At 41.3% G+C, this 27,280-nt stretch overlaps 2 protein-coding genes across 3 annotated transcripts in view; one reads left to right on the forward strand and one right to left on the reverse strand.

Moving 5' to 3' along the window:
- The window catches only part of TPD52L1 (TPD52 like 1), a 51,232-nt gene extending 38,304 nt beyond the window's left edge, over nucleotides 1-12,928 (forward strand). Inside the window, exons 5-8 of one of the 2 annotated variants that reach the window (XM_066315330.1) lie at nucleotides 4,668-4,682; nucleotides 7,176-7,214; nucleotides 8,828-8,888; nucleotides 11,131-12,928. In XM_066315330.1, the coding sequence (XP_066171427.1) occupies nucleotides 4,668-4,682; nucleotides 7,176-7,214; nucleotides 8,828-8,888; nucleotides 11,131-11,262 (247 nt within the window). In that variant the 3' untranslated portion in view covers nucleotides 11,263-12,928. The remainder of the gene's footprint in view (nucleotides 1-4,667; nucleotides 4,683-7,175; nucleotides 7,215-8,827; nucleotides 8,889-11,130) is intronic. The other variant, XM_066315331.1, reaches the window with a different exon arrangement.
- A 1,837-nt stretch (nucleotides 12,929-14,765) lies between these two features.
- On the reverse strand, nucleotides 14,766-24,016 carry HDDC2 (HD domain containing 2). Its single transcript, XM_066315332.1, has 6 exons — nucleotides 23,893-24,016; nucleotides 23,236-23,357; nucleotides 22,228-22,330; nucleotides 19,966-20,034; nucleotides 16,167-16,305; nucleotides 14,766-14,902 (listed from the first exon to the last, which is right to left on the reverse strand). Exons 1-6 carry the CDS (start codon nucleotides 23,950-23,952, stop codon nucleotides 14,808-14,810), a joined length of 588 nt encoding a protein of 195 aa, XP_066171429.1. The 5' UTR covers nucleotides 23,953-24,016; the 3' UTR covers nucleotides 14,766-14,807.
- Nucleotides 24,017-27,280: the final 3,264 nt, after the last annotated feature.

A 27,280-nucleotide genomic window follows, 5' to 3' on the forward strand; every position in this document is an offset into this window, starting at 1 on the left:
AGAGAGTTTCTGTGTGAATACCTTGAGCTCTGGCTCTGGATTATAGAGGGAAGGATGACTTAGCGGTTCAGGATTTCTCAGGTCCTATTACCTGTGCTTTGCACATGGTGTGAGATGACTACAAAGGCAGAAATGTCTTCACTGAAATACAGCATGTTCATCCTTTACTATTTCCCTTAATTAATCACAGTTACCAAATGCCTTTGTCTACCTATCAGTACCAGCCCGCATGCCCATGGCAGTCATGCTTCTGACATGGCAGATGGGAGGTGTTTATCCTATTAGCCCTTTGGCCAAGGGCTCAAAGCAGAGGCTGAGTCCAAAAGCATTTTGATTAATCAAAAAGCGGATTTCTAGTAGCTTCCTTTGATTGAAATTACCTTGAACCTGGTTGGGAATTTTTCAGGAAAATATGAACTACCACCACTGCCACTGTGGATCTTTGTTGTTTTCAATTAAATTCTCAGTTAGGACTGAATTTTTGTGATGCTTGATGATGAAGTAGCCAGCGATCTAGCCAGGTTCCCATAGTTATAGAGAGAGTGGCTTGACTTGGACATTCTGCCTGCTGTACATCCTAAATCTGAAGTGATGGTCAGTATGCTTCCCTCAGCAAGAAATATGGCCTAAATTCTTGGCTCAGCTTGGCCAGGTGTAGTTCTGCATGGGGGTCACATTACAAACCTTATCACTTAAATAACCTGATTATTAGAAATCTTCCCTCTCTCTTTCCATTCCCACTTGTGTTGGGGGAAGTAAACTGTAAAGAGGCAGGAATTTTCTGTGTTATCGTTGGCTTGCTTTTTTTGCTAATCCAAATAATTTTATTTCAGTGATCTAGTGTATGGATTATCACCACCCCCTCCCATTATGCCGTTTTAAACAAACATTAGACTCTAGCTTAATTCTCTTGGTTAGGCATTAAGGCTGATAGTCACCAATGACATCCAGATGCAAATCCCTCTTCTGCTTTCACTCAGACGAGACACTTGAAACTGATTTCTAAAATCCAGATGTCACCATAATTCCCAGTATGTTCAGCAGCCTTACCCCCTGCCTGTAGTGATGGTGATTTTGAAAGGGTTTGTAGGCTGACTGACTAAATACTGAAACCTACCTTCTTAATGAAAGAAAATTCTGTTTTCTATGTTGCCTGCTATGTCAACTGTACAGAGCACTACGTGAAACACATATTTCTGTTCTGAAGCTGTTTGGTCTTAATTTTCAGCTTGTTTTATCTCTAAAAATATTACTAAAATGTCACATAACAACAACAGGCCAGAGAGACTCCCCCAAATGTGCTATTTTGTTATGTTAGCATTCAAGAAGATAAAATCTATTAGAAAAACAACAAAGTTCTGTGTGTCTGAAAGAACAGATGCCACCCTTTGGGGACCAAGTGCTTTTCATGCAGCTGCTGTGCTTCTCTTCCATCCCCACCCCATCTTCCCAGTGTCACAACTCTGTAATTCATTTCGTGCATGAATAATCACTAGTGTTTTACATTTTCTGAATTTTGCATTTATAATACTGCTTGTAAGGTCTCTTTATGATCATAATGCATCCTATTAAATGTTGTGTTTCTAGAAATACAAGAAATGCATATTAAACCGGTGTACAGATACTTCTGCATTAGGATGCAAACCAGACACGAGCAATATAGCTAAGATAATAGATTCTTCTTTAATAGGTTTTGTGATTAATTATATGCCATCAAGATATTTTTTTTCTTGCTCCTCCACCTCCAGCTTACATTGACTCATTTAATATTTCTCTGGTGTGGAAGGTTAAGAGGAAGCTGGTAGTCCCAGGTTACTCACACGGCATTGATCAGAGACTCATCTCCCAGTATTAGAGATTGCACTGACATTTTAATGTGGCTTTTGCTAAGAAGAGCACAGATGGAATAGAGTTGAGGGTCTTTATCCCTTTCTCCTTTGCTTTCTGCTAAAGTTTGAATATTTCCATGCTATAGTGCTGGACTACTCAGCATTTGTCTGTATAGATCTATGTTTCATCTCTGCTGATGACCTTTTAGAAACAAATTGTGATACCAAGTGAGAGACTTTTTCGGTTTGGGGTACTTAAAAAAAAATGAAAGAAAAAAAGATTGAGCTACTTACACTACACTACTATATGCACACTACGACATACGTTGCTGCTACTCAAGTAAAGGTATTTAAAGATTAAGCTAACAAAGGCATGCATGCAAATTAGGATGTCAGCACTTACATTTTGTATAGCTCCTTCATTCAGCTGTCTGGTACGTTTTCTTTAATTACATGATCACACAGACCCCTTTCAAATTCAGTGCCTGGGATGAGCCAGCTCTCAAGCTGAATGAAGGTAATATAATGCCTTATTTCTGCCAGGAGTTGGAAGGCACATTTGGAAAGACTCAAAAGACTGCAGGGGCAGCTTAGGGGCATGGCTGTTGCAGTTGGATGTGCCCCTCAGAGATCAGCACAGAAGGTACAGGAGGCAGAGGAGGGGTGGATGAAGGCAAAGTTAATTCCTCTCCAGAGGGGCAAGGGAAGTTCTGGGAACTACAAAGCAGATACTAGATGAATGCATTAACCTGTTATTTTCTAAGCATTTAGAAGATAGCATGATGGCAAAAACATAAAAGGGTTTGTCAAGAACAATTATCTTGAACTGACAGCACCTGTCATAGAGGATAGATGGAAGGTAGGAGATGTGATAGAGTTTGACTTTCATAAGGCTGTACTGTTTTTGCAGAACTAAAGAAATACAGCTAAGGTGTTACTGCTTTAGCAGGAAGAAAGCATAGGGAATTGAAAATTGTATCCAAAGAATAGGTCTCAGTAGCTGACCTAATGTGGGATTTTGCAGGCATCTGTCCTGAGTCTGTTACTCATCAGCATTTTCCTTCCTGAGTTAGATGAAGGTGCCAGGATGGCATCACTTAGAATTCCATATGACTGCAGTGGCAGGGTATGCAAGCACTTTAGGCACCAGGATTAGAAATCCACATTATTTTAAATGATAAAATAAAATTCAGTGTAGAAAGTGTAATGTGCTTTATTGACAATGGGAAAAAAGAATTCAAAGCAGAGATGGGCAGCTCTGCAGAGAAGGGCTAGCAAGTCCAGCCTTGTGGCTCTCGAGTGCAGCTGAGCATTTCTGAAGGCTTTGAAATCTCTGTCATTGAAAGTTTTTAGAAGCAGGTGGAGCCAAACCTTTTGGCGATGGTTCAGGTGTGATTAATCTGCTTTACCACCTTTGGGAGTTGATTTTTGCTGTGCCTTTATTGTTGTGCTTTTTGGGAGTTTTGTTGTTGTTGTTTGTGGTGATAGAATTTTTGCACAGCCTTTTAGGATTTTTGTGATGTAGGGATGTTCTGGCCACTTAAAACTGCTGTCAGATCCAAATTCCTTCAAATGCTGTAGCTGTCTGTCATGCATGTAACTACCATTCTCAAACCCTTCTGTCTTTTGATACCCCTATAAAGGAAATAGCAATACTACCTTGTTTCAGAACATAATTTCATAAGCATTTCTTTTGCTGATGGGTGAGGAAGTTGTTTTCTCTCACTTCCGTGGACATTTGCCTCTTAATTTGTGCTGGTTTTTAGAGCACAATTAACAAAGTTTCATTATCATGTGTCTGTGCAAGTATGTGTAATGGCATGGAGAAGGGGGTGGCTGTTACTGGGATCCAGCAGGTAGTACCAGGGGGATAACAGTTTTACTTAAATGGGTCTAAGCAGAAATGTGTTGTGAAGACAAACCCTTGAATGTTTAAGAAGCATCAGTATATATGATGATGTGTACAACCTTGTGAATAAACCTGAAGAAATCAATGCTTTTCTTTGGAGCAAAGTATGAACACTGCACAGTTAAATAATGCATCACACCACACATTGAGAAAGGATGTGAAAAATAAGTATTTGAAGAGATGTTCATTAAGTGTGCACCACCTCTCTGGCTCGCTGCATGAGGCAGGTGTTCCCTTGAAGTGGTCTGTAATTAAAGACTACATCAGTAACATAGATGAAGGAGAGGCTTGTCTGCCTCATCATTTCTCAACTTTGGAACATTAATGACATCCTTTGAATATTGTATATCAGTGTGTCTCTCCCAGTTCCACCTTAATTAAGTTTCCTGTGAGGTGGAACAAAGTGTCAAAGTGTTTCAAGTATTGTTTTCAACAAGGAACAAGTATTATAGAAAATGTCGCCTTAGGAATTAAAAACTCCTTATTTTTTCCATAGCCTTTTTTAAAAGAGAGATGATTAAGGAATTCAGAGGGGAAAAATCCCCATTTGCTCCTGTGTACATGTACAATTCCAGTCCACCTATACTTTCTCTTTAATGATACTAAGGGAGGCTATGAGGAGGGAAACCAATTAACATTGTTTAAATCTGTTCTAGTGAAGAGAACACAAAAGTTAGTAGACAAAACTTCCAGTTTTCAATGCATATAGAATAGGTGACTGCATAGTGAAGGACTGTGTGAAAACTTTTGCTTTGGAGGGGACTGAACTGAACCACATTCTACAGTGAATTCCAGCATCAAGATTTGAATGCAAATTATTTCATTTTTTCCCCTTGGGCAGTTCGACCTGCTACAGATGTGTATGTCTATTTTTTATTACCTTTTCCTAATACTTTTAACTCTTTTCTTTCCTTGTGCATCCACCACAGATCGCATTCAATTAGGTAAGACACATTACTCTCCTTGAATACTGCCTCTGTATTTGACAGGATTTGTTTTATGGACTGTAATGCAGTAACCTCTCCTTTCAGCATCATAATACAGAAAAAAGCATGTGCTACTTAAACAGTTATGCTTCATTTTTACAGTGTGGGGAGTGTAACAAGAAAAGGATTGGACTAAATGTTTGCCTTGAGTAGATTAGTCTCAAATTCAAATAATGGACACATTCAAAAGATGTTTGTCTTGGGAAAACCTACTTACATATAATCCAATTCTCTCAACCATATTCTTTCTGTCAGAGGTTCAAACATGAACAACAATAAAAATTCTATTCAGCTGAGTTTTGTAAAGATTATATGAAGTACTTACATACCTCTTCTTCAATAGAGCAAAAATATCTAAGTCATGATTCTTTAGAAGTCTTGAGTCCTGGGGAAATTTCCAAGTTCCACAGATGATAAAAGAGTTCTTTATATTTAGAGTTTGAGTTTATTGATTCTGTGAAGCACTTGAATGTATGATGAATTAGAAAACAATTTTATGTGTTCTCAAAGATTCTATAAGCAGTCTGGCTTTACATCAGTTCACCCTGAAGAGAGGCTGAACAGACATGAATGTCCTGCCAGTCCCTCTGGCCTTGTAGTATCTTAAGTGCTTTGAGAAGCTCAAGAGGATTTTTTTCCATTCAGCTAAGTTATCCTAACAAGGACTCTAACTTCACTGAGTAAACTTCAAAGTATAACATAGACTGACCTTTTTAACTCACTCTGACATGAAACTAAAATGTAGTATTTACCAACCTCTGTCATGAAGCATCTCTGTTCTCTGCAATGATCACTATCACAGACATGGATCTTTAAAAAAAGCTCAATGTTTCAGGCTTGTACTAAAAGAAGATTTTGCACTGTTTCTATAACTCGCATTCTTCCCTCCTTAGAGAAATTAAAATATGAATTCAAAAAAATAAGCACTTAATATTTGGATTGTCTGCCACGTGCCATCTCTCAGCTGTGTGAATTTATTTGGAATGTTTTGCTATTAGAAGAGGAGCAGTCTATGCTGAAATACTTCCAAATTCTATTTTTGCCTATTTGTTGCAGGTTACAAAACTAAAATGGCAAGGATTCTTGCTTAATTTAATGAGGATTGTTAAAGATTTGCTGCACTTGAGAAATATTTGGGCTAATCTTTCATAAGTCTTAAAAATTATGTGAAAAATTGAACATGAAACATTAGCATTGTCTGCTGTCAGTTCTTGTCTATCTGATCTCAGCAGAAGTCCTAAAGTATATACAACGGCAAACAATTTGTATTAGATCTCACTATTCCACCTGCTTGCCAAATAGCTCTTCCCTCCCTTCCCGGCCCCCATTTCTGAATCTTTAATCTGGAAAAACAAATCTGTATACAGACTCAGTGTTGCTCTGTTTTTGTATAGTTTAAAACAAACGTGTGTTGTTTGTATGAGAGCTTTCATTTTTTTCATGCTATAATCATGCTTTGCTTGCAGCCAAGTGTTGGTGATCCTTACAGTAAAGCTCTCCCTGTTCTCAGTCAGACCTGGCTGCAGCTGTCATTTAACACTGACAGTAACGATGCAGGGGTTTTTGGAAAAAGACACACTCTTGCATCACACACTTTACTTAAAGTGCTCAGATCTAAATGTGCTTATGGAAAGTTCTTGAGCTTCAAATAAAGATTCTTATTTGGACCAGGCTTGATGCTTCCCAGCAGCAGGGAACAGGTGATGCTGTGAAAGCAGAGATGGTGTCTCAGGTGGGAGAATTTGGCTCACGTAAGTCAAGCAGTCTGCGTGGGTGGCATCTGCAGGTCTAAAGGTGTGCAGCATGATTTGGGGATGTTTGAGTAATGCAGAGGCGCCATCCTCTGCTTGCAACCTTCCAATACTCCTGCTACTGGGAAGTCTGAGGAGGGAAGTGTCACAAGGAGAGCTGTGGGAAATAGCCACAGCTATCTTTGGTGAAGGAGGAAGTGAAATGTCCTGGAGGGGTGCAGGTAAGTGAGAGTGCTGCCTCTGGGACTGAAGAAACCTCTTGTTTAGGTAACCATTTGTGCAAGAGCCTTTTGAGATAGGGAGTCAGCTGAACCAGCTCTACTGATATGAGCAAACCTGGGGTGTATCCATCCTGTCCAAAACAGAACTCGTCCTCTCTCACTGCAGAACACAGAGATGGCTCTCTGTGCCTCTCTCATGTGTTCTTGTAGATAGCTGGGGTTTGCACCGTTTAAATGGATTTTGCCAGGAGCTGTTTTGCATCATTCTTTTGAGCCCCACTGCTGGTCAGTTGACATGAATGTCAATGGCTGAGAGTAAGCTGGAGTTTGACAAGCCCTTGCCATCAGGAGGGGAAGAATACCAGTACTCTTGAAAATACTTATATGTACATTTAAAGCTCAGTTTAAAAAATACATTATTATAATACTGGAAATCGGATTTTACAGCTTTTTTTTCTAATTTTGCTTTCATCCCACAGCTATTCTATTCGCCATTCCATAAGCATGCCTGCAATGAGGTAATGTGCTACCCACATTCTATTTGATATGGTGATGTTCAACAGAGTAATGAGGGGGGATTTACATACTTTGATCCTGTAGTTTTTAGTTGCATGAGTAGTCTCACTTCAATCAATTAAGGTTATTCATGTAGATGAGGGCTGCAGGACAGGCTAGCTGTGGTTTTTTATCATTTTAATTGTGTTAACTGCTTAATCTCATATACAAGCCTTTGAGTAAATGAAGCAGTTCTTAGATGTGTTTGGGTAGCTGATTGTTATAAGGTTTGTATTACTGAATCTGAAATTCAGTTGTTTTGCTGTCTCTAGAACATCATCCAAAGCCCATTAACGTCAGAGATGCTTTCCACTCCAACAGGCTTTGGATCATGCTCCTGTGGAGGGATTTTACATGAGTGCTTTCATATTTTAATGGCTATAATCACGCTTTACTTGACTGCGGCCAAATATTGACGTCTGTTCAAGTAAAGCTCTGACTGTTTTCAATAAAATTAGTATCCAGCTTTCTTTTTACTCCTTGCCCTCTAAGTACATGACTGTCCCCATTCTGTGCCAAGCATGCATGAAAAACAAACTCTCAACTAAATGATGGATGCTAATTCATTCAACCTCAACAGGTGGGCAGTTTAAGGCAAGCGTTCACTGATGTGACCTATGGATCAAATACAAGATATAAAACTCAGTTTCTCTCTCCTTCTGACCCTTCTTGCCCTATGAAAAAATTTATCATCTAAACAGCAGAAACTAAATTTGCATTTTTTTTCAACTGCCTTCTGTTTGCCCTTCCCTTAAATGGGGGTCATTTTAACTCAGCCTGATTAGGGATATGATATAAATGTATTTGCAGAACCAGGAACTGTGCTGGACCACAGTGCCTGAGCTTCAGAGTATCCACTAATTATGAAGCAGAATGTATGCTGTAAATGACCTCTCAGGTGCCAAGCAAGGAGCAGAGCACCAGAGGAAGGTCCCCTTCACCCACTTCAGACTTGTCCAAGTCTCCTTTGTGCTGGGTGAACACAGAGAAAAGCTTAGCTTAGTCAGAGAGGCACCTTAGGAACACAGTCTCTCTAAAGTCTTTTTCTTTGAAAGCAGCAGTCACAAAATCACGGGCAGGACTCCTCAAAGGCATTTGGGATCCACTTCCCATGTGGTTCTAATCTCCTTCTTCCCAGCCTTAGGACATTAAACTTGGCATCTTTTCAATAATGTAGGTTACAAACTTGCTCATCAGCTGAAAAAATATTTATTTCTTTACAGCAACAATACAAATGAATAAAGCCATAGAAAAGCAGCATTACAGGCAGCATTGTCTGGTTGTTCTTCTGAGAACATGACAAATGTATCATAGAGTAGGCAGCCAGTTATCATTTGGTTTCAATTACTAGGCAGGTTCTGCTTTTGAAAATTTGTAGCTAAAAAATACTCATCCAATTACCATAATTGGATTTGACTGACAGAGCACAAGTGAGTGTTCATAGCCCTGTGCTGCCAGCCAGCCTTCATTCTGTGCTGGCAGTGTTGCCTGGTAAGAACTGATCAAATTGTGGAGTTATCCCATGATGTTGGCACCTGACTTTTTTTCCTCCCTTCAACTTTTTCTTTTCTCCTAGGAATTCTCCAACTTTCAAATCATTTGAGGAGAAGGTTGAAACCACTGTCACAAGCCTTAAGGTAAAGGTCAGGGGCAGGGTTTGCATGTCTGTGTGTGTTGAAGTGTGACAGCTTAGTTGTCCCTATCATTTGTACAGGAGACTGGATTTATTCCATCAAGAATTTCACAGTAGTGCAAGAGCACTAATGGAAATGAAGGCAATATGCAAAGAAATTGTTTTCCTTTGCTTTGTAGCTAAGAAATTATTTCTGCCAAAGTAAGCAAGTGGTATCAGAAATGCCAAAAATAGTGGTGATAAGGAGTGTCTGTTGCCAGTCATCTCAATGTGCCATTCAGAAATTAAAAAAGGTTATTCCAACTGCACAGCTTTGAAGACCATTTCCTCTCACAATGATCTGCTTGAGGAGCCTGATCTTATTTTGTTGATTAAGCAAAGGTGTTCTAGAGGAGTCTATTTGTTATGCCAGCTCAGCCTGTTGTGTTCAGAGTGCTCTTAGGTCATCCGTTAGGAAATTAAGCAGGACAATACAGTAAGTTTTGAATCTGAAATAATCCTCCACATCTCATGAAACCTTCATTGTCTATCTTTACTTGCAAACTCATTGACATTTTCTTAAAATATTTTCTTTCTGTATTTTATTTTTCTTTTCTTTCTTTTCTCCTTCCTGCCTGCCTGCCTTCCTGCCTTTTCCTTGTGCAAATGGGGAAGTTGGGGTCATGGATCTAGGGTGCCACTAGGGTAGACTTCAGACAAAAGGGAATGTCTCAGCATTGCTCCTCCTTTTTCCTGCCTCTGTTCCAAGGCTTTCAAGATTAGGAAGATTAGGGGATTGGGGAAAAAATCATGGAGTTACCTTTCAATTCTAGGGTTTTGTTGTGGTCTCAAAAAGTAGAGAACTAGCCAGAGAGGCCCCTGATAAAAGAACAGCAGTAGTCTTACAATCTTTCCAACCCTCATATTAGCTACAAATCTTCAGTGATCCCATAGTGTTCTGCAGTTTACCAAAACTGATGTTCAGGTTTCATAACATTTAGAAGTCAAATTTTAAATTAGACTTTATTTGCTCTTGGAGTTTGGACTTTGGGTTGCAGATGTCTTGGGAGAGTATACTAGTTCATTTTCCCCAGTAAATTAAACAGGACCAGGGTGCCTCATTCTTTTAAATTTTTCTGAACATCTGAACTCTGATGAATTAAATGTTTTCTTGGACTTTCAAGCTGTGCTAGCTAAAAAAACAGGATTACATAGGATTAACCCTTTGGAAACTCAGAACACAAAGTTCATTTAATTAAAATAATCTTCCTAAGCATTCAGTGGCTGAGAGGCTGAAAAAATGTCAGCTTGTCTTTGAGTTCTGCTGCAATTCTAGAATGGAGAAAAAGGTTTTGTCCTATTTTCAGGCTTGAATTAACTTGGAGTGGGCATATCAGCAAGCAAAGCTACAAAAGAACATTCTCTTACCAAGACAACCTAGTCACAACAGCTTTGTCTCTTCATCACTTAGACTTGATAATCCCCAGATCTTTAGATACAGTTCTATCTTTGTTAGGAAACTTCATTTTCAAAGATTTAGTCTTACTGATTTTTATTTTTAATAGTTATTACAAATTCAGTGACCTGAAGCATTCAGGAAGTAGATGTGCAAATGCATTGGATATGTTTGATTAATGTATTTTGGTATCTCTTCCCTGCCTTTCCCCATGAAAATGCTGCTGGCACTTTTATATACCAGTATCTATGCAGCTACAAGTTCCTGAATGGATCCAAGTTGCTGAATCCCTTCAGGGTTTCAGGGTTTGTCTGTTGATTACTACATTCCTTCTGCTGTCCAAAATCCCAGTATGGTTTATGTATTTTGCAAGCAGCTGTGTTGCCATAGCTGGTATGTGGGCCACTCAGCAAATGAAGCAGGTCATTTCAGTATCCATCTCTTAGCCAGCCTGCACAGAATTGGGAAAAAACCCAGTAAAACCAGTGTGAGCTATTCAGGTAAACAACCACTTGGGTTAACTGCTAAGGTCTAGGATCCTACCTGGGATCTTCTTAGGGACTGGTTCCTTTAAGCATTTGAGACATGCTACTGTCAGATTTTGTGATGGCAGCCTAGTTTAGAAATTGTGGAGTAAAGAATTTGCTTTATTTGACTGGTTTTATAGCTGCTGTTCTAAGGAAAAAAATCCCTTCATGTTCTCTGCCTGAACAGTTCCCTGCTCTCCTTGGCTGGGGGGTGGATTCCTGGAAACAGGATTTGCTTCAGTGTGAGCAGAGGAACTTGCTGTTCTCTGTTTGCCTTATTTCAGACCAAGGTTGGTGGGACAAGCCACACAGGAGGCAGTTTTGAAGAAGTTCTCAGCTCTACAGCCCATGCCAGTGCTCAGAGCTCCCTTGCTGGCACCCAAGTCCCTGAAAGTGAAGAAGAGCTTCAGTGTTAAAACAGCAGGTCCTGCTGAGCCCCACACGCCTCTCTTCAGAGACCTGCCCAGACAGTGATTTCCAGCCCTCCCTCACCATGCAACTTGTGCAACAAGGTTTTGTCAGCTTTGGAAAATTGCCATCCGGCCTTGTGTTGGAGAAATGTTTCCTCTCCCTATTTCTATTTCAGATGGGCCATTTTATCAACAGATATTTTGTACATCATCAAAACCACATGCAAGTCATTGGCTATAATGCACTAAATCCCGTGTTAAGTGACTAAATAGTTTTCAGTTACATGTATTTTCCCTCTAACAATCTCCCAGTCTCTGTTCCTTATTTGTTTTGGTTTACTCTTTTCTATCTGTTGGTTTCTGGCTTCCCTCTCAGTGCCACATCAGACAGATGGACCTAAAGCTGTGCAAAGTGCTCAACTGCCAGCAGTAGCCCATCCACCAGCTGTCTACCACCCATACCAGGTACCCTTTGCTGAGGAGTGTCCGTACATCTCCTTCCTAACAGAATTAAAATCACTTAGTGTCACAAAAAGCTGTTTCTCCTTCAGTGGTACAGTCTGGCATTGCCCTACATCCATTAGGCAGCAGAGTTAAGGAGGGCAGGAAGAGACACCTGGTTATTCATACAGAAACAACCTATCACAGCTGCTGATTTCAGATGGTCATTTTGGCTGGGAAAGTTTCGGTTTCAAAATGTGCACCATTGCTTGCTCTCTTTGGTTTGGTAAGACTTGGCAGTGAAATTAAATAGAAAATCAAGTGGAGTGGAGGGAACCTCTAATATTTTTGCCTCCATGTCTTCCCCTCAAAACCAAGGGAAGATATATTTATGAGCCTCTGTCAAGATACAGCCTTAAGTGAAAGAATTCAAACCCAACATTTGGCTTCATATGTGCCATAGGTTAGAGAGCCCATGCCTTCAGAGCTGCTAGCATAGACCCTGTTACCTGACAATATACAGGATCAGTAAGGACTTCACTTTTGGTGTCAGACTTTGTTGTGCTTCGCTCCAGGATGTAATTCCACCAACCGCATTCTCTCTGCTCAGTCACCAAGAGCCAGACATCTCTCAGCTTTGATTCAGCATGTTTTCTGAATTGCATTCTTTTAACATGTTCTTTTAAGGAAAGAGCAGCACATTTGTGATGCTGTCTTGCTGTTTAGTGAGCACGTGCCAGTCTGCATGTTGCGTTGCTCAGCTCACCACACACTGAGGTGGGCACAATGTTATCAGTAAACAGGATGGAAAAGAGCCTGGCTACTTTGAAAATGGATGCATTTTTTGAGCATACGCCAAAGCTTCAAATCAGTGTTAGTGAGTTTGACATTACAGACTGCTAAAATTTTGTGAGAAAACGTGGCTTTAAGTGATTTTTGTTTTTTCTTGTGTGGTTTTTGTTAGTTTTTACAAAGTTGAAAGTCCTTTTGTCATGTTCTACTTGACATAAGTTAACTTTGGACATTTATATCACATGCCTCTTTAGTGTGATTTTTAGCATGGAAGAAATCTAATAGTTTTTTTAGTATTCTTGTGACAATTTTCTAGCTTATTTTACGTGGTTTTGTGCATAAATGTGAATTTATTTAAAGTGGAAGGTATTGACAACTTAGTTTGTGTAAATGAAGTTCTTGATATTCTTATTAAAAATAAATTTCTCTCTTACTCTTTTACCCTTTGTGATGTTTTAATTCTGTGTTAGCCAGGAGTACTGAGCAACCTAGTGGAAGGTGTCCCTGCCACTGGCAAGGGGATTGGAACTACATGATCTTCAAGGTCCCTTCCAACTCAAACCACTCTATCATTACTGTGCATGGGCTTCCACACTCTGTTCCCCTCCATCCCCTGCAGAATGGAGAGGCCTCCTGCTGCACTGCAGGAATGGACTTTTCCTGCTTAGGGTAGTATTTGTGCTGTGTGTGTTTCTACCAAACATCTCTTCAAGGCCACTTTTCTGGTTTGTCAAGAATGTTCTCAATTCTGCCCTTCCATGCAGGTTTAGCTCTTTCATACTCAGCATTCAATGCAAACTAATGGAGACCATGGTTTGTATGCATCTAGGTGGAATAAAAATGCTGGCAAAAGCTCAGTGGGCCCCACTCCATCCCCCTCTGCAGTATGACAATCTGTTGCCAAGAACCACTAATCAGCTCAGCGACGTGCAACCTGTTCCTCCAGGGTTGCCACAGGGCATGACTGCTGCCCTGGGGGGTTCCTGAGCAGAGCAGGCAGCTGGCATGTCCTCTGAACCAGGCCAATACACTCTGCAGATTTTGTGCACTGTGCCAGCCAGTGAGGCAAGAAGCTCCCAGCATCTCTGCACAGCACTCTGTGCTCTAGGAAAGGCACCAGCCACAGAACACTTTGTGAGCTTCAATCAGGCCCCTGAGGTTTGCGTAAAGGAAGCATTTCCTGAGTCATGGTGCCTGAAAATGTGTGCTCAGATACATTACTTACCTTTAAAGGATACGACAGTTGAATTTAGTTTTATGCTGCTTCATTTGACATGAGGCAGAAGACAAAAGAGAACTCCAGGTCTCTACCATGTAATTTCTCCAGGTGCTAACAAATTTTGCTTATTTGGTAATCATGGCATTGTCCTCATCTCAAGCTGCACACAACTCAGCAGTTGGGTGTGCAGACAGTGGCCTCATTGTGGCATTTACCACCACCACAGCTTTGCTTCACAAACATTCTGTACTTGTACCTTTGAGTCTACTTCTGCCACAAACTCACTTATGGCAGAACTGGTACCAGCGTGTGACAGCCTGAAGAAGAGAGCCAGCTTTACCTGGTTTCTTCATTAGATTGCACAAACTCCAAAGGTGCCTCTCAACCTCCACTATTCTGTGATTATCAATAACCTGTGAAGGAGTCTGTAAAACTTCCAGTCTGGGGTGAGGGGGAGTCAGGAATATAGACCTTATGGAAATACTGGCACCGTTCCCTGATACAACACATGAACAGGGGAAAAGCTGCACAAAACAAAGATATTGAGAAAATATAATTAGTGAGATTACCAGTTTTATACATCATCACTTAAGGCTTATGCACTCCAAAGAAATCTCATCTCTAAGCTCAGCCAACAGCTTCTACAGACACATGCCCATTGGTCTCATTTCTGTGCAGCACCAAGATAATATTAACCCATTCTGAAGGTCCTTAAGTCCATACATATTTAGAAATTCACAGAACAGGACCACCTGCCCCACACAGTGCATTACATGAACAGATTAGATTGCAATCAACTAATTTTTAAACGTACCTGAATTTCCCCAGTGGAGAATCTATTTGTAACTGAGACTGCATTAATTAGAGGCTGACTGAAAAAAGGAAAACCCCAAATATACTAATTCTTTGTTCCCTGACACAGTCTCTGATCTGGGAGGCAACTACAGTACCTGCTCCTGTCTATGTGGTGCTGGGATTCTCAGCAGTGAATGTGCAAGAAAAAAATCTGCCAGCACAATCAGTGATATTAGAGGAGAAAAAAATAATGACCAGAATATAAACCAAAGTATTTATTATGGTTACAGCATTTAGGAACACCTCAGGAATCTGGATGAGATGTAGCAGCTATTCTTTTTTTCCTTTCGCTGTTAATCAGAGATACAAGCTGGAGTATTTCTGGGTGAACAAACTTCCCTGCAAAACAAAAGAAAGGGAAGGTTAATAAAAAATTCTCTCATTTTGCCATGTGTGAAAGGCTGGCATTGGAACAGGGATAGCAGGGATGTCACTTTAGGCTCAGAATAAATGTCAAATTATTTTTTTAAGAAAGTGAATGCTCCCAGTTCAATCCAACTATGGAGTAAGTGTAGTTACACTCCCTCTTCACAAAAAGCTGGTATTTTGTGCTCTATTGAGACACTTAAGAGCTGAAAAAGGGATGCACCTTGACCAAGATAATCTGATACTACTTATCATGCTACAAAAAACAACTCCAATTACAGGAGCACTTGGGGTATATGCTGTAGGCTCTGCTCAGACACCAGCTCAATTTAAGTTGTTGAATTCTGGTTGGGGAGCAAAGGCGTCAGTTCGAAAATAAAGCATTATACGTTTCATTCATGTTGTCCCTTTTTTTCTTTTGCTAACCAAAGCCTTACATTTTCCAGAGAGATTATTATTTCCTTGGGGAGTATAAATGGGACTTGTCAGGGACTCTGGTGACTGCTGGCCCTCTTATTCCTGAAGTCCGTCTATCCCTAGTTTTTTTCTCAGGACAGGATGAGTTAGTTACAGCCCTTCTCTGGTCAACTACCTTGCCAAAATGATAAAGTTCGCTATTTTACCTATCTCTGCTTTCAACTACCATGTATTTTGCAAAAGATGAAAAGCAGTGGACAGAATAAAAAGTAACACAATTGCAACTTAATAATTTCACTGAGGTGGTTCTCACAGGAGCCTTGAGCTGGTCACTCAGCTCACCTTGGGGATAACAAATTCTACCTCACTGGCTCCTGAAACATTGACAAGAGTACAAACAAGCTGCTCCCAGAGCACCACTGAACACTGAAGACTCCTACATGAAGACTCTGATGTTTTAGGGAGATCTTTACACATATGCAAGTGTAATGAAAGCTGAACCTCTCTCTAAGGTAAAAAGTAATGTAAAAGGAATTTGGCATAAATTCAAATTTAGATTTGAAATTTAGTATGAAATTCAGATTTAATACCTACAGATAAATGTTGGGTATGTTCACATTGCATTAAGTTTCCCCAGAAATATTAGGGTATTAGGGAACTTGAGCAATGAGTAAAATAACTAGTTCTCACTTCCTCTGAATGTCTGTCAGAAAAAAAAAAAAAAAAAAAAAAAAAAAAAAAAAAAAAAAAAAAAAAAAAAAAAGGCAATTTATATATTAAATTTATAAAAGAGGGAAAAAAAAAAGCCCAAATGTCATACCAGCAGTTGAATCAAAAAAATCCTGCAGTCTGCCAGGTGTGTTTTCCAACTCTTCATACTCAAATGCTTGCAATATCATCTCACACTGATCCAACTGCTTTACAAACTTGGCTTCTGCAGTAGACTGGTTTTCATATTCCTGAAAAGATTTGCAGTTATAAGAAAATAATTTTGTTCCTCTGAAACAGAATATTAAGATATCTTTAAATATCTAGAATTTTCTTCATTAGTACAAATATTCAGCACATTTACGTCTTTTACTTTGTTTTTACAAACACACAGTGGTCAGCAAAACACTTGAAATATGTGCCAATTTTATATTAAATGCAGTGGGACGTAAAATACAATCTTTTGCACAATCTAACTCTAAACATACCAACTGTTTTGGCTGATTCAGGGATGATATGGAGGCAACTATGCATCACATACAAGTTAAACAATAGGTTTAACATATGTTATGTATAAAGATCATTTCAGGCCTGGCAAAGGCTATAAATTACCACAGTGTGTGCCTATGCACTGTCACCACCTACCTTTAAGACCTATTTTGCATTTTTCTCACCACTTGCTCTTTCTATATGGAGTTGTTCTTTATATTTCTTGTGTCATTCCTGCATAATCTTTTTGGTCTAATCTGTCTGAGCTGCTTACGTCCTTATGTCTCTCCTAGGAGATAGGAAGGAGAGTGGTGAAGGGGTTTCCTCCCCTTCAGAATTTACGTCCTTTAATCTCTCTGCTATCTTTTCCCTCTCTACAGCCATCATCAGTGTATGAGTGATTCACATTTCTAATCAACTTGAACAATTTTGCTGTCATTTGCTTTCAGTGATGGCTGCAGACAGGTTTGGCAATGCATTTTCTCTTTTTCAGATCTACTGCATTGTATATGTGATGTCTCAGGAGTGGGGTCCTCCTGACTCTCCTGACTTCCAAAACCAACCCCATAAAAAGAAGTTTTCTTCTGTGCAGGTTACCATTACCTTGATACCACTGGCAAGTCTGACCCTATTCATCATCCCCACCACCATTAATCACACCAAAGTACATACTGGGCCCGTCTGTGCTCCCAAATCCACAGAACCTTCCACAGAGAAGAGCACCACAAGCGCAGGAAGAGGTTTGCCTACTGACCACAGAATGTGGCATTCCTTTCTGCATCTTAAGACAACTGTGATGTGAGTGTCATCCCCACAGCAGCAAAATCTTGGTTTGTAGTTCCAGCACTGTGATGCTCAGGTAAGCGTGACAGTCATTTCCTTGTCTTGCCTAGTATTAGGAGGCTGTTCTTAAGGTTATTACTTTACCTTTGAGGTCAGAAATCCAGATTTTGATAGCCATGATTGACTGGTTTACAATTCTATTTAGAATTTCAATGGTACTTTGAATTTTTAGTTACATCTTCATCATTATTTTAGTAATAAATTTAATTTCAGTGTTTTTATCTTGTTTTTTCTCTTTTCAACCTGAGCTTTGCCTCATTTTTAAATTGTTTAAGTACTAATTTTCTTAAATCTATTTATTTCTACTCTACCTTTTTATAATCTATTTTGCAGGGGGGAGGGTCCCTCAAAGACAAAACTCTTGGCACATTACAAAGTAGAACTTCAGGAAAAAGGAGAAGTAGGGCTGTTCACCTAAAAAGTTGGTCCCACCTCCAGCAATTAGGTGGGAGTATCAATCTGCTGCCAACCTCTATCTGCTGCCAACCTCTGTGCTATACAGCCCACCAGATGTTATTCACATCTCAGCTCACATTGCCCTCAAGAAACATCAGCTATGACATGTGCAACTGTGCTGAAACAAACACTTACTGTTTCCTCCCCACAGGTGGTTAAGATTCTGAAATAACAGTGTACTTCGGAAAAACACTAACGAGACTCTCCAACACCACAGGCCATCTTTTAAAAACTATTCCCATGCTTTTGCACTTGAGAATAAAAAAGCAGGATAGAGCTGAAATGTGCTGACTCATTTACTTCCCTGTTTTTTTCAAACATATCTGGGATTCACTTATAAGGTGAAAATATATCTGAGGTATCTTTCTGCTGCCTCTGTCCCCTACACTACACTGGCTAAGTACCCACCAACACCATCCAAAGCAGCAGTCCCTGTAAAGCTGAAAGGCAAAGAGGGACAGAGACAAGGGCAGGGCAGCGCAGGAAGGACTTGCCAAGAGATTTGTCCTGCTCAGCACTGCGTAGCTCTGGTCCATAACCACCTTCACTCACAAAAAAAAAAAAAAAAAAATCATAGGGAAGTATCTCTGCCTAGCTGAGAGCAGAGCAGCACACCAAGTTATTGGAGGTTTCTTATTTTCTTGATCTCTTTTTTTTCCTTCTTAAGGAGCAACTAGTTGTTCCACTTAAAATAACACTAGAGGGACTAAATCTACATAGTAGATTTTTAGGGTAACCTCTCTGCCATGTGAGTTGCACTCATGCTAATGAGTTGCAGACACAGTGTCAATAATAATCCTGAAGGTAGAAACAAAGAGCTAATTATCAAAAGTGTGCACGTATCAAATTATGGTTAATGAGAATGATGAAAAACTAACACTGAAGAACTGACTCCATACTGAACCAGCTCGTAAAGCATCACAAAGACTGAGACCAGCAAAGAAAAAAAAACAATTATACAGAACTAACCTTATCTATCAAAACCTCATTCTCCTCAATTGTAACAGTTTCTCAAGGGAGAAGGAACCAGTGCTCCCTAAAAAAGTACACACATATTATTTCCCATATCTGATGAAGTTGGTTTACCCTCATTACCTTAAAATATAGCTTTGAGAGCCCATTCCCACTGCCTGTTCAACCACACAACTACAACAGGGAAAAAACACCCCAAAATAACACTAAATCTAAAACAAAACCACAAACAGGTTGTTGTAGCAAAAGGCAGAAACTGGATGCAAATATCTGGAATTTAAATATACTCTAAGGAGAAAAGAATATGAATCTAAGATACAGACTCAGGTCATGGAGTCCAAGAAACACAGAATGCATTGTTTGAATGAGAGGTTGTGGATACAATTCCCCCATGTGATCGTATGTCAGGAGGAGATAAACCACAGTAATTATAAACTTGAATTGCTTGGAAATAATCTCATCATCCCTCATTTCCAAGTATAAAAGATCTTATCGATTAACAGCATGGGTTCACATAAAAATGGTTAAATCACCTTCAAACACAAAAGATACTTCCTAATACATGTTCTAAGGAACCCAAAACCAGAAATCTCCAGTGTTCATAGAAAAGCATGGGAGTTTTGTCGTATTTAAGTTTAAACTTTAGTTTACTTAATAATTTTAGGTTATTACTAAATATCTAGTCTAAGGGACTCTATTAGAAAGAAATGAAAGCCACAGAAATGACTTGCCTAAGAAGCAGAAGATAATCCACAGCACCATCACCTACCATTTTTTTCCTGTATTAAAAGCTGCAAATGGCCAGATATGAACAAAAGCCATAATGTAATAAAAAATCAGATTTATATCCAGAGGGCTGGATGAAGAGGACAAACCTTTCCTTCAGCTGTACAAACCAAGCCCTGGACAGGTTTATCTGGAACTCCGGGAGGCTAGGGGGCAGAAAACTGTTATTTTAACAAAGTCTAGTGTTTCTGCTTGAAAAGGATCCTAACATGACCTTGAATCATACTGTTAAGCTTTATCTTCTAAGTAAATAAATCTCACTTTCCTGAGGTCAAAATAAGACAGTGCACAATTTCACAGGTACATTGGAAGAAGGGAATGGGTCACCCTGAATTTTAACAAAGGATAAAAGAATGCAAACTTACTTCCCAGAGTTCATAGATTTCTTTTCTGAGGTCCTCTGATAGAAGTTGGGTCAGTTGTTGCATAGCTGTCTGAAAAAAAGAAGCTTTTTCCATTTATCTATTTTATGAGAAACATTTCTATCATTCTCTTTTCTGAATAATTATCTAGTTGTTATCAAGCTACCAGAAACACCCACTACACAGCATATTACTGTTTTGTTTTGACATGGCAAGGTTTGGCTACAGCTCTGGCCAAGGCCAAGGTAGTAGCATCTCTGGGTAACATATTTGAGGGGAGGGGAAATCCCTGTGCAACTCCACCCAGAGGGAAGAGTGAGAAGTGAGAGGAAGAACCCTGCAGATACGAGGGTTAGTGAAGGAGAAGGTGCTTCAGATGCCAGAGCAGAGATTCCCCTGTAACCCCCGAGGAAGACCATGGTGAGGCAGCTGTGCCCCTGCAGCCCTAGAGAGGAGCAGAGATCCACCTGCAGCCCCTGAAGGTCGATGGTGGAACAGATATCCACCCGGGGCCCGTGGAGGATTGAAGCAGGGAGGCTGTGACCCTGTAGGAAGCCTGCACTGGAGCAGGCCACTGGCAGAACTTTTGACTCCAGAAACTGTTCTGCACGCTTTTTGTGTTCTCCCAGCTGAATCAGTCTCATTTCTGTGCCGTCTCTACTGTTTGCCCAGTAACATGAAGGGCTGCTTCTGAAACAACTAACATCACAGGCAAAACAAAGGTTTCATGCCAGGATTGTTTCTCCACTTCAAATACAGGATATAATGTCACAGTATAGCTCCCCATTGCTTGCCACCACTAGAAGCATCAGGGTCTCATTCTTTCTCACCTCTTTCCAGGTCTGGAACTCATGAGATTTCAAGGTTAGGTGGCTAAAATTACTTACCTGGCAAAATCCCCTACTCCAAACAACAACCTCCCTCCCCCCAAAAAAAACCCAAAACTTCTTTTTTTAATCATGTTCATTTTCTGCTGCCTTAGAGACTCACTGGTTAAAATTACTGCACGAGCAGCGAACTTCAGAGCCAGCTCAAAATATCAGCTGTAGAGCAAACAAAAAAAGGGAGAACTCTGCAGTGGGAGCAGAGTACTGATAATTCACCTCAAGCTGCCTCCTGAAGTGGCGAACCATGGCCTATTTTTACAACAAAGTATTTCAGAATCATCCCAAATGTTTAACGCTTTATTCTCCTTCCCACAAAGTCAACAGAAAGTCCTCACTGACTGAAATGGGAGCAGAATGAGGTGCAAATACTTAAGAAAACTTCTTAAACATACCTAGGCTTCAAAATCTCTTTTTCCTTGCCTCAATTCAAATGAGAATTCTCTCTAGACCAAAGCTGAAGGCTGATCCTCAGTGGCACAACAACCTTAAAGGATTCCAGGAATGAGGTTTCTTCTGTTCAGTGTTCTGAAGCTCTTTTAGAAGTGTAACAAACACTTCTGTGATTATTCCTCCCCTCTTCTATGCTCATCTAGTTAAAGTTCGGGGCTGGGGCACCACGACTAACTCTAGAAGTAAGCTCTTTGCTAAGAAAGTGGAAATTAAAGATCTAGGGCGTATTTGGCATTCTTGAAGTACTATCTTTACTGACTGTAATTTCAGTGTTTCTTTTTTTTCAATAGACTTCCTCTTGTGTCCTTACACTGAACGAAAAAAGCCTGTGAAGAGTTTCTGAGGCTGACATTGCCCTCTAGCTGTGGCTACAGAAATGGTTTACATTTTCTTCAAATAATGCCACAAACCAAAAATAACAAACCAACAGTCTGGATAAGTGCAAAGCCAAAAAAATAAAGTGACTCTACGCATGCTGCACTCAAAGAATCACAACAACAACAAAAAAGACATCTGTATCTGAGGTTCTGTGCAAAAGGTATAAATGAAGTCTCTGTCAACCTCATTTTCTGACACCACACACATGATCTGACATGAACTGTCATCCATCCTACTCAGTGCACCTACACCCTGCTCCTCACCTCTTGGTAAGGCTGCTGAACGTGACTAATTCAGGCTACCAAAACTGCAGCTAGTGCAGGAATAAATGGCCAAGGTGAAGATTACTTCAAAGATTCTTCCGTAACCTTGTACTTGGTGACATTAAAGGTACAAAAATCACAAAGAGCTGAAAACTCTACTTGGTTGTGGCAGGCCTGTCCAACGCCAATGACAGTATTATATTGCTTGGAGTGCTCCTTCACCACCACCAGAACATTAAAGCACACAGAATGTTTTGCAGCTGTGGCTTCACACCTTATATTCATACCTTTTCTCTCCTGTGTTTCTCCTCTTTTGGGATATTATCTGCAGGAGCAATATCTCCAACAATGCATTCAGCCATATCATGAACCAAAGCCAATCGTATGCATCTGACAAGAAGGAAAGAGAGAATTAGTTTTAATAATTAGTTTTTCAGCATTTTAAGTTGAAACCTTATCCAAAGGCTAAGAGACTGCAGAATTTATCCCCCTTCACATACTCTCTAAAGGTTGGTTAGAGCTTTTCTTAAACCTTTTGTAACATTTTCCACTTTTTGTTAATGGGAGTATTTTCCACCTAGGCATGATTTTGATTTCTGATTTCTAGTCCCTACTGCTTGTAAATGTTGATTTAAGTGTAAATACACTGTGTACCAGAGCATGATATTCAAAAGTAATGCACTTAGCTTTCGTATACTTGGCTTTTGGAGATGCTGTGGTTATTAACTACATTATACACTTCGCATTATTCTTGCAACAGGTAGAAGGTAATCTGATTGGAGCAAACCCAAATTCAGTATGTCATCTGTCACTCACAGCTCTGTGGCCATGCCAGTCTACAGCAGAACACTCAAAAAAGCCTTCATACCAGCTCCTAGAGCTTTCTCTGCTATCCTACAGGATTTCTGTGGCTCCTTACTGCTGCTGAGTGCTCCTTCAGTCTGTCAAAATCCACACGGCCTATGGCTCTGACATGGCTGTCTGTTGCTTCACATTGTTTTTTAACACGAGTCTTCAGCCTGTTTATTTACTGCCTGAAAGACGACCAGCTTTAAGCCTCTGCACCTCTTGCCTCAACACCCACACTTAAACAATAAAGTTTTTAGCGTCTTTCAACTGTCCAGGTAAGCAGGACCCTGTCCAGAAGGCAGAGGGAAAAGAAAAGCAGAAAGGACTTCAGATTCCTTCAGCATGATTTAGAAGCTCTTACTCCGGAGGACAGCTTCTTTTAGCATTTTGTTTGCAGCTCTCCCACAACATTAACATATGCTCGTGACAAACAGAGGCCATCTCACCTGTCCTTGTTCAGGCCTTTGTCTTCAGTCACCAAAGCCATCATCGCCATCCTGTACATATGGTCGGAGACGCTCTCGGGGTTTGCCACGTTCCTGTACACCCATCCTGTCCGCGGTACCCTCTGCGCCCGTGCCACAGAATCACAGAATCAGTGTAGGTTGGAAAAGGCCGCAGAGATCATCGACTCCAACCTCTGGGAGGATACCACCGTATCCACCAGACCACGGCACTGTGAAGGTTAAACCCCTTGGTCTCGCCGGCCCTCGTTTCAGAGACACCAGCAGAAATTCCTGCCAGCCACGGCCTGCACGCTCCGGAGCGCTTTGACGCTCCCCGCGAACACCTGCCCAAGGCCCGGGCCCCCAAGGCCGTACCCGGCCGGAGCACGGCCCGGCCACAGCAGGCACCGCCGCGGCCGCGGGCCGGGACACGGCAGCGCCCACGACTCCCCGCAGCCGCGGCCCGCTGCGCTGGCACAACGCGGCGGAGGCCCCGGCTCACGCCGGCCTGAGCCAGCCGCGGCCCCGCCGCCAGCCCGGGCACTGCCGGGGGAGCCCAGCCGGGGGAGCCCAGCCGGGGGAGCCCAGCCCAGCGCCCCGGCCCGGCCCCAGCTCCCTCGGCCGCCCCGCCGCGCCTGACCCTCGGCCCGCGCCCACCTTGAGCTGCCCCAGCAGCCGCAGGAAGGACAGCAGCCCCACGGCGCCGCCCGCCGCCATCGGCCGCCGGCAGCACGGCCTCGGCCACGGCTCCTCCTCCGGGCGCTGCCCGCCCTGCGCCCCCCGGGACTGTACAGCGGGCTGTAGGGCTGCGGGGGGAGCTGCCAGCGGGGGAACCGCGTCCCCAAAGCTCTGGCTCCTCGGGGTTCGGGAAGCACAAAAAAGAACGACACGGGCTGCGACTGCAAGGAGAAAAGCAGCAAGAGAGGCCGGGCTGGTCACGGGCAGGAGCGCTGCGGAGTGCGGAAGGGAAGGGGCAGGCGTGTCCGCGCCGCTCTTCCGCCGGGTTCAGCCCGCAGAAGGGAAGGCAGCCTGGAAGGCAGGAGTAGCTCCTGTTTCTGTCAAAACTGAGCATCTCGGTGACTCATGTTATTGTTCAGAGAAGAGCGGAGAGTTATCAGGGTTGTTGATGAGTTTTAAGTTACTCTATGGATTCCCAGCATATCGCTACAAGCACATCCGACACTTATGAGTTGAATAAATAACACGGTGACTTACCTGACAATTGGTGGATTTTCAAAATACGTTGCACTTCTTTGCTACTTTTATATTGCCAACTGAAATAGTGGATAATGGTTTAAATGCGATGATGAAATAGTCTGTTCCAGGAAAGAACGTCTGCAATTTTGCCAGCTATCAACAGATGGCAGAGTGGTTTTTTTATTTTTATTTTTGTTTATGGAAATATTTAAACTCCTAAATTAATAATGAAGCCCACAATAAACAAGAATCCTAGACCAGGAAAGTCGTCACCTTTACACCTGTGTACACGATCATAGATGTGTTGGGTGCTGCAGTACAGCTTTCCTGGCTGAAGTGAATCGCATCTGTTGCAGAGTTGTCTTGACAGCTCTTGAAACCATCCAAAATAAAAATTTCATACTTTGTTCAGGCTGTCTGCCTTCCACAGTAAATAGTTTGTTCCATAATGTCCTCTTTGGGCCTCATTGTGCCCATAGTTTGCTGTGGTATTCCATGTCACTCCCAAGGCAAGTTGAGCTCCATTGTGTTGCAATCCTGCCTCAAGCTGCAGGCTGCTGTTGTGTGGGCCCCGAGGCTCTTCAGCAGGCAAGAGATGCCCGGGATACCTCAACACTTCTATCAAGGTGAAGTGATTTAGATCCCGGCTGTCTTGGTAGCCTTCACTGAAGGTGCCCTGTCTTGATCTGAGAAAAGCGTCAAAGTGGTGCCAGCACAACACCAAAGGGGGACAGAAACTTTCCTCAGCATGCTGGCTGTACTCCTGCCTGATGTAGGCTACCGTGTGATTTTCCCTCTTTAGGATGAGAACACACTATGAGCTTGTGTTGGACTTGGCTTTCAGGTCCTTTCTGATGAAGCTGCTAGCCAGCCTGTTTCTTCACAGCTGGTACCAGTAGAAGGGCTTATTTGGCCTTAGGTCCATAACTGAGCATTTTTCCTTGTGTTTCTCTGTGTTAAACATGTTGAAACTTCTGCCAGCCCAGTCCAGAAGCTGCCTAAAGTCTCTCACAATTTAAGCTCTACGATTTAGTGTGTCAGCCATCTCTCCTAACTTAGCATTACCTTAAAATAGCCTGCGAGTGCCTCCTGTCCTGTGGTCCAGGTTTTTAATAAGACAATGCTCTATATGGACTCTCTTATCAACCCCTAGAGTACTCAACCTGTTTTGGGCCTTCAGGCACGTTGCCAAGCCACCAGTGCCACCCACGGAGCCTGTCAGCCTAGGCAGTTTTCAGTGTCTCTATTAGACCGCTTGTTTGTGCCATAGTTCCTCAGTTTGTGAGTGAAAATGCTGCAGGAAGTCATTTCAACAACTGTAATGAAGTCAAGATCTATTGTGTCCACTGCTCCATCCTTGTCCACGGTAGCAAACCATTTCCTTAGAGGATGCAGTCAGGTTGGCCAAGTGGGATTTGTTCTTTATTAATTAATGTCAACTGTTCTTAACTGCCTTCATGTCTTTTACAGGTCTCTTTCTAATAGAGCTTCATCAACATTTTTTCTGTCTCTCGCAGCCTCTTTCTGGTTTCCTGAACAGTTGAGAAAAAAGCCTTCAGAATGAAATCCTAAAAATAATACAGAGTAATTTAATAATTTGTATTTTAAATGAGGTGCTGGATCTAGCTCAGAAGGCTATTCTTAAGGCTAGATACATTGTTTTTTAACCCTTACTGGATGAATCTATTCAATGTACATGTTTAGTTACATTTAGTTACATTTCTAGCACTTTAAATCCAGTAATCAATTTGCTCTTGCATATTCATTAATTATTCTTTAATATGGGTAAGTCTTATACATCCCACGTGTATGGAAGAGGTATGATTTTCAATTTTATTGTCTGATAAATTCTTTGCCACTGATGTCCTTAAGGTATGTTTCTAGGACGAACACTTGAGCAATAATCACAAGGCTGGACTCACAGGCACCGGCCTCAGTGTAATTTTTGTAATATTTGTCAGTTTTGTAGCATTTATATGTATATAATTCCTCTACATTCACTTTGTGTGCTGGTTTTGCATATTGCTTATTGACACTGGTTTTCCACTCAGTTGTTCTTTGACAGTACTTAGAGGTATCATTTATGTACTTTTCCAAGTACCTATCAATGCATCATGTATTGTGTTAAATGCATGGACTCTCAGTAGGCTGGAGGACCCCAACAGAGCACAAATATTAGCTCTGTCAGGATTTTATTCTTGAGTAAGTAGCTGAAAACAGAAACAAATCAGCTCCATACAATTTTAAGCAGCTTTTTTATGTAATTCAGAAACTTCAGCAAGGATTAGCAAAGTCTCCCTACAGGATATTAAGGTAGTTCTAAGGCTTAAGTCTCAATCTTTCATCAGTCTCAGCTGGCTTTTTTCTCCATATTTTGCCAGAACAGATGGCAATTCCAAAAAAGAAATCCCAAAGCAGCTGGTTACCGCGGTGTAATTATGATTTACAAGCTAGAGATGGCGCTCTCTGCTCACAGATTTCTGCTTCAACCGCGTTTGCTGCTACCCGATGCCGGGCTGAAATTGTGCTTCCATTTCTTTAAGAAATAGCGCTGGGGGAGAGGGGTTGCTTTGCCCACGTGGTGCAGTCATGTGAAAATCATCTCCCCAAATGGCAGGTGACTGGGAGCAGACCCAGTAACTACTCCTAAGGTGGATTGTAATCAGTTTGTGATTTATATAATGTAGCACCAATGATAACATATTGTGTTTTGAAAACCCTTACATGTTCACATGTTCTGCCAGCACCGGCACAGTAAACCTTGTATTGGCAAAATATCCTCAGGAAAAGTAATTAATTGATGGAATTCATTATTACCATCTGGCATGAAAGAAAAAAAAAAGAAAAA

Source organism: Sylvia atricapilla, chromosome 3 (assembly GCF_009819655.1).
Source record: "Sylvia atricapilla isolate bSylAtr1 chromosome 3, bSylAtr1.pri, whole genome shotgun sequence".
Classification (NCBI taxonomy): Eukaryota; Metazoa; Chordata; class Aves; order Passeriformes; family Sylviidae; genus Sylvia; species Sylvia atricapilla.

Coding starts and splice junctions, on each gene's coding strand:
- HDDC2 (XM_066315332.1), bottom strand. CDS start 23,952: ATGGCGGCGGGCGGCGCCGTGGGGCTGCTGTCCTTCCTGCGGCTGCTG. Junction 23,358..23,892: donor GGCTGCTGGGGCAGCTCAAG/GTGGGCGCGGGC, acceptor GCACGGGCGCAG/AGGGTACCGCGGACAGGATG. Junction 20,035..22,227: donor AGAAACACAGGAGAGAAAAG/GTATGAATATAA, acceptor TCTTTTTTTCAG/ACAGCTATGCAACAACTGAC.